At 41.2% G+C, this 16,957-nt stretch overlaps 2 protein-coding genes across 2 annotated transcripts in view; one reads left to right on the top strand and one right to left on the bottom strand.

Annotated features, from left to right (window-relative positions):
• FBXO10 (F-box protein 10) overlaps nucleotides 1-8,769 on the top strand; it is a 38,973-nt gene extending 30,204 nt beyond the window's left edge. The window contains exons 6-10 of the mRNA XM_015820238.1: nucleotides 1,591-1,743; nucleotides 2,712-2,987; nucleotides 4,262-4,572; nucleotides 6,882-7,063; nucleotides 8,592-8,769. Coding sequence (XP_015675724.1) covers nucleotides 1,591-1,743; nucleotides 2,712-2,987; nucleotides 4,262-4,572; nucleotides 6,882-7,063; nucleotides 8,592-8,769 — 1,100 coding nt within the window. The remainder of the gene's footprint in view (nucleotides 1-1,590; nucleotides 1,744-2,711; nucleotides 2,988-4,261; nucleotides 4,573-6,881; nucleotides 7,064-8,591) is intronic.
• A 5,235-nt stretch (nucleotides 8,770-14,004) lies between these two features.
• The window catches only part of POLR1E (RNA polymerase I subunit E), an 18,728-nt gene continuing 15,775 nt past the window's right edge, over nucleotides 14,005-16,957 (bottom strand). Inside the window, exon 12 of the mRNA XM_015820231.1 lies at nucleotides 14,005-14,492. Coding sequence (XP_015675717.1) covers nucleotides 14,345-14,492 — 148 coding nt within the window. The 3' untranslated portion in view covers nucleotides 14,005-14,344. The remainder of the gene's footprint in view (nucleotides 14,493-16,957) is intronic.

The raw sequence follows: 16,957 nt of genomic DNA, 5'->3' as shown, positions 1-16,957 counted from the left end.
GTGGTTGTTCCAGCTTGCGGGACTGGCCTAAGGGATTTTAAAGGGGTTTTATTTATTTTTAAATTTGACGAGTTTAAATATTTCTTTTTAATCAATTTTAATAGGTGTATAATGTGTGTGTTTTTATCTGATTGTTAGCCGCCCTGAGTCCGTAAGGAGAAGGGCGGGATATAAATGTAATTAATAAATAAAATAAATAAATAAATAAATAAAACTTTTTTCCTTGGCAGGGGTGGAGGTGGAAAACGGACAGTTTAAAAAAATACTTAACTTTGCTCCTGAAAATGCAAAATGAGGAAGCAAAGATTTGCCCAGTATTTTCAGACATTAGATATTTTTAAAGAATGCAGTGGTCTATTAAGCTTTGCAAGGATTAAAGAACCCCAACCCTCCCGAAATGCCCCTCCCAAATCCCAATATTTTAATTTTCCTCACAAAGAAAGGCCCTGTGTATTGGAGGGTTAGACTTTTTGCGATCCTGTTTTATAGTATTTCCCTGTTGGTCTTCTCTTGACTGTGACTGCCACAGTCAGAGTTTTGAAATGCATTTTGAATTGATAGGCTATCCTATCTCTAGCAAATAACCATCTTCAAGAAAAATCCAGCATAATAATAAAATAATAATAATAACAACAACAACAACAATAAATAATAATAATAATAATAGTAATAGTAATAGTAGTAATAATAATAATAATAATAATAATAATAATAATAATAATAATGATAATAATAATAATAATAATAATAATAATAATAATAATAATAATAATAAATAGAAAGAAGATCGCACAGACTGACTACAAGCGATGGCATGACAAAGTAGCAACAATGGTGCACTGGAAGATCTGCAAGAAATATCATTTGCCTGTAAGCAAGAACTGGTGGGATCATAAAATAGAGAAAGAAAATGATAAAATAATAAAATTAAACTGCTCCGGAACTTCAGAATTCAAACAGACAAGCACCTGCAACATAACACCCTGGACTTAACAGTTGTCAATAAGAAAGACAAAAAAGTCTGGATAGTGGACGTGGCAGTGCCTGGAGACAGCAGAATAGACAAGAAAGAACTGGAGAAGATAACAAAATACAAAGACCTACAAATAGAAATAGAAAGACTGTGGCAAGAACAAGCAAGGATAGTACCAATAGTAATAGGCGCCTTGGGTGCAATCCCAAAACAACTGGAGCACCACTTGAACACCATTGGCATTGACAAATTTGCCATTAGTCAATTGCAAAAGGCAGCCTTACTAGGAACTGCTTCCATCCTGCGACGATATCTGTAATACCATCAAACATCCACATCTGCCTATCCCAGGTCCTTGGTAAGGACTCGATAGGTAGACAAAAATGCCAAATCCAGTCTGAACATCTGGCTGACTGTGCGATGATCAATAATAATTATAATAAATAATTAAAAACAGTGCAGTTTTGGCATAAAGAAGAATGGTATTGAGTTGGCTTGATGGAATTTCCATCTAGGGCATCTTTAGAAATCAACTGCTGGATTTTTCTTGAAGATAGCTATTTAGCTATCATTGACTGCACTATTTAGCTATCATTGACTGATTTTCCTTCCTTTAGAAAATGTCATCCGAGAAAACCAATGGGGAGGTGCAGACATCCGGCGTGGGGGGGATCCTGTCCTCAGGAGTAACCTGATCTGCTGTGGCTATTCAGATGGAGTGGTTATCGGAGAACGAGGAAAAGGACTTGTAGAAGGAAACACCATTTATGGTAAGCCTGTTCTAAATCTCCTTTTCAAATGAAATCTGGGGTGTATTTGGAAAATACAGGGTTGTTGGGTTTTTTTAAGTGACCTGGAACCATTTTAAGACTCTCAGTGTAATTAGAATCTGGCCTGAGTAGCTGTTGATTCTCTTGCAGAACATGAACATCCAAAAGAAAGACATTTTTAGAGTGTCTAAATTGTATGATATCTTGTGAATTTGGCACATGGGGTCACTTAGGTTATCTTATTCTTCTGTTGTTTGTGGTGGAGATCATTGTCTGGTGTTTGGCACAAAAGCAGGTCGAACTCATGCCTTTTTTTCCCATGGAGATTCCTCTTCCACATCTGCAGGATTTCTGTGGCTGGTATAGTGTTCAAGCCTATTGATAGGTCAAAATAGGACAAAGACCTCTGGTTTTTGATACCTGAATCCAGTTTTAGAAATGGATGTCTTCCATTCCTGAACCTTGGCTTTCCATTGCTAGGAGCTGCAGGAGACTTGAGCTCTTCCTGGGAATGATGGCGATCCCAAGCAAAGGCAAAAGCCAACTTCCTTGTATCTACACCAAGTACCACTAAATCAAGGGTCTTTCAACCTCCCAAGTCAGTGATCAAAGCTGATGGCCTAAATATTTGACTCTTCTTGATTTGGACCTTGAAGTCTTCTCTAGTATATAGCAATGCCAATAGCACTTAGACTTACATACTGCTTCACAGTGGTTTGCAGCCCTCTCTAAGTGGTTTACAGAGTTAGCATATTGTCCCCAACAATCCGTGTCCTCATTTTACTGACCTCGGAAGGATGAAAAGCTGAGTCAACCTTGAGCTGGTGGGAATCGACCTGCCGGCAGCCAGCAGTCAGCAGAAGTAGCCTGCAGTACGGCTCATGGTTATAGCCTTGGACCAAAGTGCTTCTCGGTTCTGGCGCCAAAGCTCTGTCATAATTTGACAAATGTACATGCTTCTCTTGTAGGTAATAAGGGCTGTGGTGTCTGGATAATGTCATCCAGCCTTCCCCATGTTACCAACAATCAAATAGGGCACAACAGCATCTATGGCATTGCAGTGTTTTGCCGCAAGGACGATGCTAACGATTATCTTGTCAACCAAGGAGGCAATGAGAATTTCAATGAAGAAGGAGAAGCAGCCAATTGGGAGAATGACCTGGAAAGTGAAGATGAACGCTTGACTTCCCGGCGGCCCATCAACGTGGCCCTTGTGGAGTCAAACAACATCAACCATAATGGAGGTGAGTCCTAGCAAAATTGGATGACCAGCTTAATATGAAGGAAAGCTTAAAGGGGCCACCCCTTAATAATGTGTGCAAAGTCCCTGCAGAAACACAGTAATGTAGAGAGATGTCTTAATTCTTTACAGAACATGTTAGCTATCCTGCTACATGATATTGGCACAGATACTGTAAACTACATGCTAGTTTCTAGCATGTAGTTCTAGTTTACTCCTTTTGATCCAGTTTTAGTCTCTGGATAGTAAATAATTTAAAGTTATCATTTTACTTTCAATACTAGATGAAGTTGGGAAAGATCCCATTTTAAGTTTCATTGACTGACTTTATACAGGTAGTTCTCGACTTATGGCCACAATTGAGCCCAAAATTTCATTTGCTAAGTAAGACATTCGTTAAGTGAGTTTTGCCCCATGTTAATGATGTTTCTTGTCACTGCAGTGAAGCATTGCAGTTGATAAGTTAGTAACCCAGTTGTTAAGTGAATCTGGCTTCCCCATTGACTTTGCTTGTCAGAAGGTCGCAAAAGGTGATCACACGACCCCGGGACACTGCAATGGTAATAACTTTGAACCAGTTGCCAAGCATCTGTATTTTGATCACATGGTCGTGGGGATGCTGCAAACGTTGTAACTATGAAAAAGAGTCATAAGTCATATTTTTCAGTGTCGTAACTTTGAACTGTCACTAAATGAATGGTTGTAAGTCGAGGACTACCTGTATAAGCATTTGAGTTGCCGCCTGAAATTGTGTGAATGTGTGTGTATATGGCATGCCAAAGAGAAGATTGCACTGCTTGACTTTTCAGTGAACCTCAACTGGGGATGTGCCATTTTAACTGCTGAAATGTGTGAATTGTAGATGAAGCAGAGAATTAAGCTGTAGACTGTGATGCTGATCCTACAGAATACAGTAGGCATGAGGATAATATTCACGATGATGGCAAAGTCTAGTCTTGGTTTTATGGGGTTCATTGTTGTGCCTGTACCTTGCTGCCCTATTACTGCCCCCAAATTACACTCAATAGCTGCCTGAAATTCCTTTATCCCTCAGTGATCTCACTCCCGGCGATACACAGCTATGGTTATCTTTTGCCATTTGGTATATTTGCAATAGCTCCATTGAACAAAGGCCAACCATCTATTTTAAATGTAGATATCAACGAGGGAACCTATTTAGATCGCACGCCGAAGTCTATTTTGTCTTTCTCTCCTCATCTTGTTTTTGTTAAGAGAATCGATTCCCCCTCTATATCCTCTTCTTCTTTTTTTTCATAGCTGCTGGCTTATACGTCAAAAGCAGCGAAGCTCTGAATATCATTGGAAATGCCATCCACGCCAACCATGACTACGGGGTTGCCGTGTTTCAAAGCTTGCAACTCACCCGAATAGCAAATAACAGCATTTCTTGCAATAGCCTCGGCGGAGTCTTGGTGGAAGCCGAGTGCCGGGTGGAACTCCGTGGCAATGGGATCTATGACAACAGCAGCCATGGCGTTAGCTCCAAGGGCGATGGGGTCATCATGGAGAATGACGTTCTAGGAAATCAAGGATGTGGCCTCCGACTCTTGCAGGCAGCCGACATGAAGGTGGGTGCTTGAAAAAAAAGAACAGGCCGATTAGCATAATTGGTAAAAGGGATGCTCTCATTGTGAAGTTGGCAAGATTAAGATGGGTGAACTGACTCAAAGTCCCTCCATGAATTTCCCAGCTACAGTAGATTGGCACCATGTCTCTGAATGTTGCAATGCTCCACTGGGTAATTTCAGTGAGAAGCCTGAGGATCATTTGACGCTGCTACTTGGAGTTTGGCCAGGATCCATCGTTTTCCCAAGAGAAGATGCCAACAAGTAAACATTTTGGATCATTCCTTGGAGGGTTCTTCTGCTTTAGGGAGAAATTTATTATAGAACATTAATGCTACGCTGGCGCCAAGACGTGATAGGTACAAAGGAGACAAAACCAGGGTTGGATTCGGTGTTCACTAAGTTGGGTGAATCCTTCCACCACATGCGTTGGTAATCCAATGTTGCAGCCTTCCCATTTCCAGGGCTGCAGTGTAGTTTCATAGCCCCAAAGGTGCTTTTTCAAAAGGCAACTGGATTTCCTTTGGGCTTTTTTTTTCTTCTTGAAGACATTTCGCTTCTCATCCAAGACGCTTCTTCAGTTCAGAACTGAAGAAGCTTCTTGGATGAGAAGCGAAATGTCTTCAAGAAAAAAAAAGCCCAAAGGAAATCCAGTTGCCTTTTGAAAAAGAACCTGTGGGACAACCATGATCTGGATGACTAAGAATATCCATAGATGTGTAGTTTCATAGCCTTTTCTTCTATGGCTCTTTTATGACTCGTGGACTTCAACTCCCAGAATTCCTGAGCCAGCCATGCTGGCTCAGGAATTCTGGGAGTTGAAGTCCACGAGTCATAAAAGAGCCAAGGTTGCCTACCCCGTCCTAGTAGATAGAAGAACTGCATCAATGTAACCTTGCTGATACAGCTTCCCCTCATTTAGTGGAAGGAAATGCAAAACTAGCATAAACCCTAAAATACTTAAAGAACAATTCTCCCTCCCTGTCATTAAAAATCAAAGAATGCCCCCCCCCCCCATGGAAGGGTGTGTTAATGTTTATCTAGATGACTTGCTTGGCATCATACCACTCTCTCTGTATCCAGAATTCAGTGGAGCCATCAAACATTGCCCTCTAGGAAGCATACTTGATTGGGGATTCAAAGAACCAGGAACTGTCGGCATGCATGCAGTAACCAATATGACAGATCAGGTTTCAGGAATTCTGAGCTATTAGCTACCAGAGAATAGTGGGCCTCAAATCTGAACATAGAACTTTATCCAGTAACATAAAGGGAAGCAGGTGCGTATATGTGCAGAAGGAAAAGATGCCTTTCTCTTTCTCCATCCCCCTAAAACTCCCAGTCTGACCCAGTGGGTCAGAAAGCAATTCTCTTTTTTTTTCCTTTTCTCCATTTCACACCCATCAAACTTACACCTGGATATTTGAAGTCCTAATTGATTCACATGACCTTATTCAAGTGTAGCATCTAAACAGAGGGTCCCAACTGAGAGGAACATTTGTCACAGGGGAGAATTTGGTCATCAGCAAAATAGTTGCTAGAGCAGGCATTGGCCAGTCACAATATACGTGCTTTCCAGAAGGCAAATAGGTAAGGATGTTCCTTGTTGCCACATTTATTCACCTCCCAGTAACTCCCTACCAAATCCCATCTAATATTTGCCTGGCTGGGAGGGACTCCTGGTGGACTGAACTGTAGCCACTTACCCTTTATTTTTCTCCTAAGAATGTGACATGGACCGAAACATTGTTGTGAGGACAGAAGGAGCATGGGAAATAAAGCCAATGCTAGATGCTGATGTTTGGCTTCTCAGCATGACAGCTGGTAACATTAAAAGTCAAGCAGGGCAATGATAGATGCCATGGGATATATCCTGAGCACATTGACCACCTTAAACAATAGATAAAGGGCCCTCAGTTGGCAATTAATTTTCTCAATGGGCCACATGGGAAACTGGGACTGTTGTGGAGAGCTGAACCAAGAGGGGCGCCACTGCAGTCCAGACAGAGATAGCCAAAGGGCGAAATGTGGCCCGTAGGCTGTAATGGGTTGGATGTGGCCCGCAGGATGTAGAATGCTCAGGTCTGCTTTTGGGCATGAAAATGAAAAGCGCTCAATTAAAAATTTTGCTAGTGATGCTCAAGCTTTTTCAATATGCCTTACATATTTCTATGTATTGAAGTATTTTAAGAACATAGAAAACTGTGCATTCTCTAAATGATGGTTGTGCTCTTCCAAATTCGATAGCCAACCGGTTCCTCATATTCACTGTGAAAAGGAATGACATGTTACTGTCCTGCTATGCACTCCAGGTAACCAAGAACAGAATCCACTCCTTTCGAGCTTACGGGATTGAGATGCTTGATCAAACCAAGGCTTTAGTGCAAGATAACTTGATTTTCCAAGGGAAGAGCAAAAAGACTATTTTACAGCAAGTGTCCAGCATGGAGGATTGTGTCATTCAGAATAATAAGATCCTTGCTTTCAGAAAAAAGTAAGTAAATGAAAAGCTCTGTCAGTGGTAGTTCTACATTGGGGATCCATGGATTAACCTGTGATGACAATATCCAAGAACTGAGAGTTGCAGTTTGTTTCTTTATTGAATAGTATTTGCAACCCACCCCAATCCCAAAGGAGACTAGGTAGTACTCTGGTGTTCCTTGTTTACCAACCTCTCATTCAGCAACCATTTGCAATGACATTAAATGAGTAATACTTACAACTGGGCCTTGAAATTCCAGACATTGCACCACCCCTGCGATCACATGATTATCATTTGCACTCTTCCCTGAGAGCTTCTCATAAGCAAAGTCAATGGGAAAGCCAACAGGTAAGGTCGCAAGCCTTTCTCATAAGTCCCACCAGTCTGCCTGTGTTCTTGTGGCATCACTCCATTCATTCGCCAGTCTTCTTGCGTGGTGCTGCAGTATAACCTCACTGCCAGGTTCCCCATAGCCCAGGGGTAGGCAACCTTGGCTCTTTTATGACTCGTGGACTTCAACTCCCAGAATTCCTGAGCCAGCCATGCTGAGGGGAAAGGGAGACGTTTCCAAGCTGAGCCATGCTGGCTCAGGAATTCTGGGAGTTGAAGTCCACGAGTCATAAAAGAACCAAGATTGCCTACCCCTGCCCTAGCCTCCTCCGTTCCCCCTGCAGACTCCACCTTCCAGAGCTCCTATGCCAAATATTTCTTGGAACTCACTCATCTAGACTGGCTGATTGCCTTTTTAAGCCTCCCAGATCCAGGGCTAATGAACCAGGGTCACGTCGAGAACTTTTTTCATGGATGCTGAAGTTCAGCTTGCAGATATTGCAGGAGGTGATGTTCTTGGGAGTTCTCCTGGGGTGATAGTGAGAATCTCTCTGCACAGAAGACAAACGATATATCTCGAAGAGAAGTTGAATTCTTCTCTTTGGTGTGTTATTGTCGATGACGGTGTTGTTTTAACGGGTAAAATGCCTTCTCCTTCCCTGTCCTGCACTAAGGTGGTAGTCATGTGTTTTGTTAAGCATCTGTGTGTAGCTAGATCAAAGATAAACTTAGGAATTTCCCATTTATTTTTATTTATTTTTTTTACTTTCCAAAGCAGAAATTCTAAGAGAGCAGTTACAAATAGTTAGAACCATAAGCACTGTATCCTAAGATATTTGGCAGACATAGCCGCATCCAGCCGCCTGTTGCAATAGCAAGTGTCAAAAAAGATTGTAATTTCATCGCTAGCGCTAAGCACCAACTGAGAGCGGCTCTTGCCTCTTTTAGACAGGCAAGTTCAGACTTTGCAAAGCATCATTCTCGCCAAAGCAATATTTATTCAGCTGGGTGTGCGTTGTCACCTTGCCTAGCAACTTCCAAACTGACGCTGGCTGGTAATGAAAATCGTATTCCCCACTCACTGAGCTCAGAAAAATTTGAGCTACAGAAATGAATTGTTTCCTGACGTAGGTTTCCTTAAATGCAATCCAAGTATATTTCCTGTACCGCATCAGGAAGCACCAGTGACTGTGTTATTTCTGTTCTTCAGGTCTGATGTTGCCTGGACCTTAGAGAACCCTCCAGCTAGGCCTCACATAGAAGAATCGTCTCGAGGAGTGTCAACAGCTGGAAGCAGCCAGAAAGGATCAAACGTGACAGCCAGGATAGCTGCTAGAGTAGATGGGGGTTGTCATAAAAATGGTAGTATCTTTTGCACTATTCTGTGAAGGTTTACAGACTGGCCTCCATCTTCCTGATTATGTTCACTGCAACATTGAACAAACTCACATCCAAATGTTTTTCAGTTGACTAGCCTTGTGAGCACATACGAATTAATGGGAATGTGGCTGGACAAGGACCTGTAGCTAGCTACGACCTTGTCCAGCTGACTATGACCTATTGAGTGTTTTGAGAGCTTGCCTCAGCTTTCACATCTGCATCCTTGCACCAGGCATGGATCATTCCTTAGAAAGTGGTATTTTTGTAGCATCAAAAGCTTGCTGTTATGCCTGCTTATCCCTTTCCTTTGTCGACCTGATTATTCAGAATCATGTCTGACCAAGGGATGGAATTGGCCTAATAACTGTGATGTCACAAAGGCATTTAAGAGTCAGCCACCTGCACTTTTCCCTCCTACAGTTTTCCGAAAGGAATAGTTGCAAAGGAGGAGAAGGTTCTCTTCCGTGTGAAATGTTAAATTCCCAGATAATCTTTTTACCTTCCGTTCCTCTCTGAGTTTCAGTTAATACCTTTCACGAAAGCAATGTGGCTTAAAGTGGAGGTGATGTGCAGAGGCAAGCAATATTATCAGAAGGAATTTATCCCTTCTGACAAATACAACATCACTTGTTATTTAAATCAGAGGTCTCCAACCTTTTTGGTTTGGCAGCCCGGAAAGGGAGGCAGGCGTGCCCAAATGGGCCATGTGTGTGTATAAAAATGAGCCCTGAGCGCGCACACAAAGAGCCATGCATGAGCCATTGCACACACGCAAATGACTGCACGCAAGCGCATGCATAAGTGCAAACGGCTGCGCGGGCGCAAGTGCTGAAAATGGGACGGCACTAGTGCTGGCGGGATGCTATAGGCGGCACTAGTGCCAGTGGAATGCTCTGGGGCGGCGCGAGCACCAGCGGGATGCTCGGGGCAGTGCTAATGCTGGTAGGACGCTCGGGGCGGGGTGGCGCTAGTGCCAGCAGGATGCTCAGGGTGGCATTAGGGTCAGTGGGACGCTCTGGGCCGGGCAGCGCGAGTGCCAGCGGGATGCTCGGGGTGGTGCTAGTGCCGGTGGGATGCTTGGGGGCAGAGTGACGTTAGCCATCAGCGGGTTGCTCGGGGCGGCGCTAGCACTGGTGGGACTCTCGGGCAGAGCGGTGCTAACGCTAACGGGATGCTCAGGGCAGCGCTAGTGCTGGTGGGACGCTCGGGGCGGGGTGCTCGGGGCAGTGCTAGTGCGAGTGTAGGAGGGTGAGTGCACACGTGTGTGCACGTGCACTGGCCATCCCTTCATGCGGCCCGGTGGCCAAGCGGTCACGGCCCAGTAATGGGCCGTGGCCCACAGGTTGGGGACCCCTGATTTAAATAACGTGTAGGTAAGGAGTGGATGTAGATTCACTTAAGCTTACGTTCTTTTAGCGATTTGCCAAAAAGCCACTTGGTTTAATGTCATTGAAATCCTGAGTGCCTTGACCTATTTATTGGCCTGCTTGGCACCAGTTTCCTGACATAGCTTGAAATTAATTTCCTTTTATTCTAGAAACAAGAGTTGCTTTCTTCTATGTTGAAAAGAGCCGTTTTGGCTGTTGTTTATGATTGCTTACTCCCACCTGGTGCCTTCTAGAATCTAGATGTGCTGAACGTATCATCCAAAGCAGCATGTTTTTGCAATGATTGGTGTTGTCATCCAATACAAAGGGAGCATATATAATTTACCTAGTAGTAAATCCCATTGGAAATAGCAAAGCGGAGTTACCCATAGACATATAAACATTGCTTTAAGGTTCTGGAGTATTAGATCAGGAATATGGCAAAATATATGTAAAAGTACATAAAGCAGAGATAAGTTAGAACTCTTATCAAAATATAGTAGGGTAGTGGGGGGGGGTTTGGAAGAAAATAAGATCCCTCAAAACTGGGTGGTGGGGTTGCCTTTGCAAACAGCTAAATACAGGTGGTTCTTGACTTACAACCACTGAAAAACTTACAACAGCACTGAAATAAGTAATTTATGACCATTTTTCACACAACCATTGCAGCATCCCTAGTCACATGATCAAAATTCAGATGCTTGGCAACTGGCTTGTACTTATGACGGTTGCAGCATCTCAGGATCACCTTTTGCGACCTGATCAGAAAAGTCAACGGGGAAGACAGATTCGCTTATCAACTGGGTAACTAACTTAACTGCAGTGATTCACTTAACAACTGTGACAAAAAAGGTTGTAAAATGGGGCAAAACTCTCTTAACAACTCTCTTGCTTAGCAACAGAAATTTTGGGCTCAATTGTGGTCATACATTGAAGACGACCTGTGTGTAATTTAAAAAAAAAATTCCTGGGCAAGCTATTTCTTGGAACTCATTGGTCTAGAGCACGGGTAGGGAACCTTGGCTCTTTTATGACTTGTGGACTTCAATACTCAGAATTCCTGAACCAGCCATGCTGACTCAGGAATTCTGGAAGTTGAAGTCCACAAGTCATAAAAGAGCCAAGGTTGCCTATCCCTGGTCTAGAGTCTCTGAGTGATTGCCCTTTGTCAACCTAATATCTTAGAGGAAGTAAGATATGGTAACTCAGCAAGTTTATATCTTGGAGTTTATTTAATGAGATTCTTGAGGATAAGTAATGGAGGTATTTTAAAAGGACCAAAGTGAAGTACCTTGTCATTTTTCTTTACTTCCCAGAGCTTGTACATGTTTAACAGTTATGTGGCAAGCAATAATGCAGTAAGTAAAAATCTCAGGATCTCAAAGAAGAATCCATTTGGGTCTGCCATACAACTGTAACTAAAACAAGTGTTCGAAATGAAAAGAATGTGATTGCTGCTCTAGTAAAGTTATGGAGGTAGTATGTATTATTCAATGAACATGTTATTGCCACATCAACTCTGGCTCAGGGAGAAAGGACAGAACTATAGGACAGAAACTGGAAAAAGGAACTCTTGTTGACTTTATATTTCAGAGGAGATTGTGAGTGTCTGTTGATCTGAAGCCAAGTCTAATGTAGTGCACGCTGCCACTAAGCTGCATTTGTAGCATGGAAATAAATCTCACCAGCTCTCAGCTGATAAGCTGTAATTGATCCCTGGTAGAACGATGGTCAGGAGCACTTGATTAGGAGACAATAGCATTTTGTTTTATTCAGTTACATCTTATCTTCTGTTGTCAGAACATAAGATAGTGCTCTTGAGATAGCCAACAGGCCATAACAACACACATTTATAAATACTACTGAGTTTCTATGGGGCATAGAATTTTGCCTTGTATCACATATAGAAAATTCAGTCCTGTTCACTCCAGTCATAGCAGCTAGAGTAGGATCTTAGACTACTTTATCCTTTTTAAAGTTGAGGATGCCAGAGGCTGAACCGGGAATCAAGGAGACCTTATACTGCTTAGTTTCTCCTTTGTTATGTATGTTTACTCATTATTTGCTCATCATTTCCTAGAAAACAATAAAAACAGGAGGCTTTTAAAAAATAAGCAATGTTAATAAGAGAGAAAAGAGAATGTTATCTCACATGGACTTACGGTTCTGTTATCTTCATATGTATGGATCATTGTTTAAAAAAAACCTTTTTTTTAAAAGTTGTGATCTACAACTAGAATGGTTTTGTAGAAATTCTTTGCAGCTGGGACTGAAATCTACGCACACGTAGGAAAGTCCAACTGTAACTATTCCATTTTGGAATAAATATGCATTGGCTTAAGCTGCAAGTCAGCAAAATAAGCAAGCCTGAAGTATTTTTACAGGGCTGGATCCAGCTTTTCAGGCGCAGAAAGCATTTCCCTGAGTAGAAAGTGGAGAAAACTGCCAGTTAGGCCTTCTGTCTGAAGCTCCTCGTTTCCAGTTCTCTTAGCCTCCTTAAGGAAGGAGTAGAGAGAATCAACTAATGCCTACTGTTGCAAGATCAGAAACTTTTTACTTCATAGACGTGGCTTTTCTAACTACCACAGATTGTGAATTCAACATCAATATTCCCAGTACGATGTACTCCCTCGTGAGTTATAATTGCAGACAAGTCATTGGTGGTTCTCAGCCCACTGTAAACAATCAACTGAATGTCTTATGGAAAAAAAATAGATCTAACTTAATTGCCTTGGTTCTTTTGACTTTTAAGCTGCCATTTTATAGCACACACCTAGTAGTAAACTCTGCTACAGTCTCACTTCCCAGTAGACATGAGAGTGCACTGTCAGCAACACAGTGCATTTGAGCCATAGATCACTTCTTAAAGCATTTTAGCTGAACTGGAACTGACCACTAATATGTTTAAGCTTATAACTGGGAATGGATGATAATCTAGTATCTTGTTTAATATATATCTTGTTAAAAGAAATGCAAACTAGTCTTTGAAAAGTTTTATAAAGGAAAAACTGTGTACTACAAAATAAAAAAATATATATTTTAAATCCAGAGATTTTGCCTATTTATTTTTTTCCTGATACAGTATGGAAGGTGACAAGAGGCAAAGAATAACAGGGTTCCTGTCTCTTCAATTAACTGCATAATGTAGAGAAATTCCTTAAGCGTTCTGCAAGTTATTTGTGTGAGAGAGAGGTGGGAGTCAGGGAAGAAGTCAGATATTGCACATGCCCCCAAAATTCAGTTTATATTAACTTGCCTTTATTAGTACTATTTATAAGCCTAGCCCACCATAGAAAGTTTTAGCTGTGCAAAGGTTAGTAATAGACCAACGTCAGCCAAATGTAATGTGCTGTTTGTCTGTTTATAAAACATGGTTCATCTAGTAGGAATTTGAGAACAGACTCTGGGCATTAGGGAGAAGCAATATAAGGTACAGTGTAGGAAGGACCAAGAGAGAGAAGATAGATCTCCAGTTCTTAAGAAGCAAACTGTCTTAATAAATAAGTCTGGATTGCTGTATCAACATTTATTCAGTTGTGTTGGCTAGACATTATGACAGTTGAGGCCCAATATGTTTATAGGTGACCAGATTGGAGAAGATTGGTATATCATCTTTCTTCTTTATAGCAATTGTCTGTTTTCAATGCCCTGATCAGAAGTAAAAATGTATCACTTGAGATCATTCACCTTGTTCAAAACATACACTGCTTTAAAGAAAGCAGATGAATCTTCAACTGCATTTCTGTTAAACAAAAATAGATTAAAAAGCTGAAAGGAGCCTAGAAATTAACCCAAGAGCTGTAGAAAAATTAGTTGGGAATGTTACAACAAAATACATAATTAAATGAAGATGATTTGAGCACATAATTTTTTAAAAAATGTTTAATATTACCAAAAACATAAGGACCATTTTAAACATTAACATATTTAATTTTAATATTAAACATTTTAAATATTCAGTCATGCTCACATTTTAACTCTTTTACATGGATGGAGGATTCCTATATGGCTGTTTTGAACCAAGATGCCAAATGTTCAAATATCCTAAATGACTTCAATAAAAGTGCCAGATCTCTGCTAAACTACCTCAAAGCAGAAACAAACACGTGTAACTACAAGAACAAATCTCTCCGGTCTCTTCAGGAGAATGAAGCGGTAGCTCTGTTCACATGATCTAGAAGTTTGTCCAGCTTTTTTCTAGAGGAAAAAAGCATTCTTAATTTAGTTTGCGTTTCCTGCCGCGTGCGGGCATTTTGTGTGCAGGTAAAGGCAAGCACAGTGTCCCTAACTTGTGTTCTTCAAGTCTAGAGAGGTTTTTGCTTTTGCTGATCTTCAGTCTCAATGCCCTGGCGATGTCAAGTATTCTGCATTAAAAGAGAGAAAATGTCAGTTATAAAAACTGTTCTGCTCAAAGAGTTCCTTCTTTCTTCTTCTAGCAGTCTTCTCTTCACAGTTTGTGACTTTGGCTTTTCCTGTTCCTTTCCCCCCTTTGACTGTCAGATTAAAGCCAAAACTTACATTCTAAACTCCTCAGGCTAAAGAATTGGGGTTTTTGCCGATGCCAGCACATTTCTTTCCACAAAGCAAGGCAAGATGTTAATTGAATCAAGAGCCTATCATGTTTGAAGAAAAGCCAAGCTTTAAGCCAGCCCTTCTAACCAGAGGCTTCCTGATGAATTGGACTGTAAGCATTTGATGGGACTTGCAGCTCAACATAGCTGGAGACTGGAGAAGACTGCCAGAAGCAACGATATTCTACCCAAAACGTTTCTGAAAAATGGAAAACAAACGTCCCCCATTCCTTGAGGCAGTATAAAAAAATTACCACCCAGCATTTTAGTTTTGCTTTTTGTATTTTTACTGGACAGAATTACACCATTTCCCCCATAATTCATCACTGACCTCTTGCATGAAATATAGGTAGTCCTCAAGTTATATGGTAAAGGAGCATAACGTGTTTGTCATAAAGTGGGTCAACCAACCTGATTTTACAATTTTAGTTATACTTTTTTCATCACCTGAGAGATGGGAAATGCTGACTAAGTCTGGCTGAGCTAAATTGCTGGTAGAGGGTAAATATGTCACAACTACAATCAGTCACTGACCACACTTTTCAGACCCCAAATCAGGACTTCCAAGTGGATACTTTAGCCTGACACACACACACACACACACGTTTTCAGTCAGATTTCAGTATATTTTATATGAACGCTGAGCTTCAAGAGTACTTCCTCTTTGCACGCTGTCAAGGAACTTATTCGAAGCATTTACTTTGTGACAGTCTAATCAATAACCACCTAGCAGGTCATAGAGGCCATTTCACTTGATTACAAACATTAAAAGGGTTGAGCATAAAACAGGATGCAGTCAAACGTGAGGGGGAAGTTGTTGGCAAGGGAATTCTGTCTGTCAGTTGTGAAGGGGGAAGGTATAGGTAAACTTTGTTTAGTGACCACAATTGGAACCAGCAAAGTGGGCAAAGTGGTTGCCAAGTGAAACAGAAACTAATGATGTCACTTAAGCTTTCCTTTGCTTAACAAATGCACAAAGACTGTAAATTCAAGGACTGGCTGTAGTAAAGTTACTGTATTGTAAGTGTGAATGGTCCTTAAACAAGGCAGTCATAAACGAGGACTATATGGCAATATGGTAATAGGAATGTAATCTGCAGGCAGAGCCTGGGGGATGGAGTCAAGAGAATGATCAGCCTGGAGTTGTTACGTTCCCACAACGGTCTTAAGTCCAGCCCCTTTTGATTTCCCTTAACTCTTTATCTAGAGCTAATTTAGCGTTGACTGTTAACTGACTAGATTCTTGTCTATACTGTAAGGCATGAGCAATAAGTCATCTTAACTGGAACTTAATGTGTGGTCCCAATAGTACCTCCTCTTTGATTATCTTTTTAGACACACATTACCAATTAGCATTCTTGATTATCTTTCCTAGCAATTTATGTGCTTTTTTGGTGTTAAAAGACGTGATCTGGGATTTGACTTGATATGGCTTCAAAGGGAAGTTCCAATGGATACTTTCCTACTGAGACTTTAGAAGCAAGACAGGCTGGTTATCTAGCATGAGAACTAAGAGGTCCCTTTTCCTACCATGGAATATTGGCTTATAGGAAAAACATAGCATACTGATCTTGCTAAAATGTAATGTATTTCAGTCAGAACGTCCAAGGACTACTTTCTAGAGTTATAGGACCTAAGGATGGGATATACACAGCATTAGAATGCTATTTTATTTTTCTTCCAGGACTGAATGTTATCCCCTCATGTAGGAGAAAACAGAATTTGTACTAAAGGACACCATACAGTTAGGGTCCATATTTGCCATCTTGTTCTGCATAGTCCTTGTTTGTCTCTTCTAGTTCAAGTTATAATCATACTTAATCTGGCCCAAGGAAGATATTGAAATGAACCAACTGTTTTCGCCTGTCCCATTCTTTGCCTTGTTATCTGGCTTCTCTGGTGTTCCAGAAATAATATATACAAGACCAAGGAACTATTGTAGACATTCATTTGTTGAACTTAATCATAAGGGTGCTTTTGAAAAAAAACAACAACCATTAATTTATCACTGTTTCTAAAGATTAGGAAAAAAAATGTTTTCCCTTTTAAGGGAGAAATGTCAGCCTGATTCTTAGGAATGTTAATTACAACCCCTATAATTCCCAGTCACAACTGCAGAACCTACTGAATAGAAGATATGGACATTGTACTAGAACATTTGGAAGCTTGGGGAAGACTAGTCCCAAAATGCGGTGGTTCTCCTCCTTCCTCACCGACCGCACGCAGTCTGTATTGGCAGGGGGGCAGAGGTCGGCCCT

The sequence above is a fragment of the Protobothrops mucrosquamatus genome, unplaced genomic scaffold (assembly GCF_001527695.2).
Source record: "Protobothrops mucrosquamatus isolate PMUCROS unplaced genomic scaffold, P.Mucros_1.0 scaffold1096, whole genome shotgun sequence".
Taxonomy (NCBI): Eukaryota; Metazoa; Chordata; class Lepidosauria; order Squamata; family Viperidae; genus Protobothrops; species Protobothrops mucrosquamatus.
This window is presented reverse-complemented; position numbering and strand designations above follow the sequence as displayed.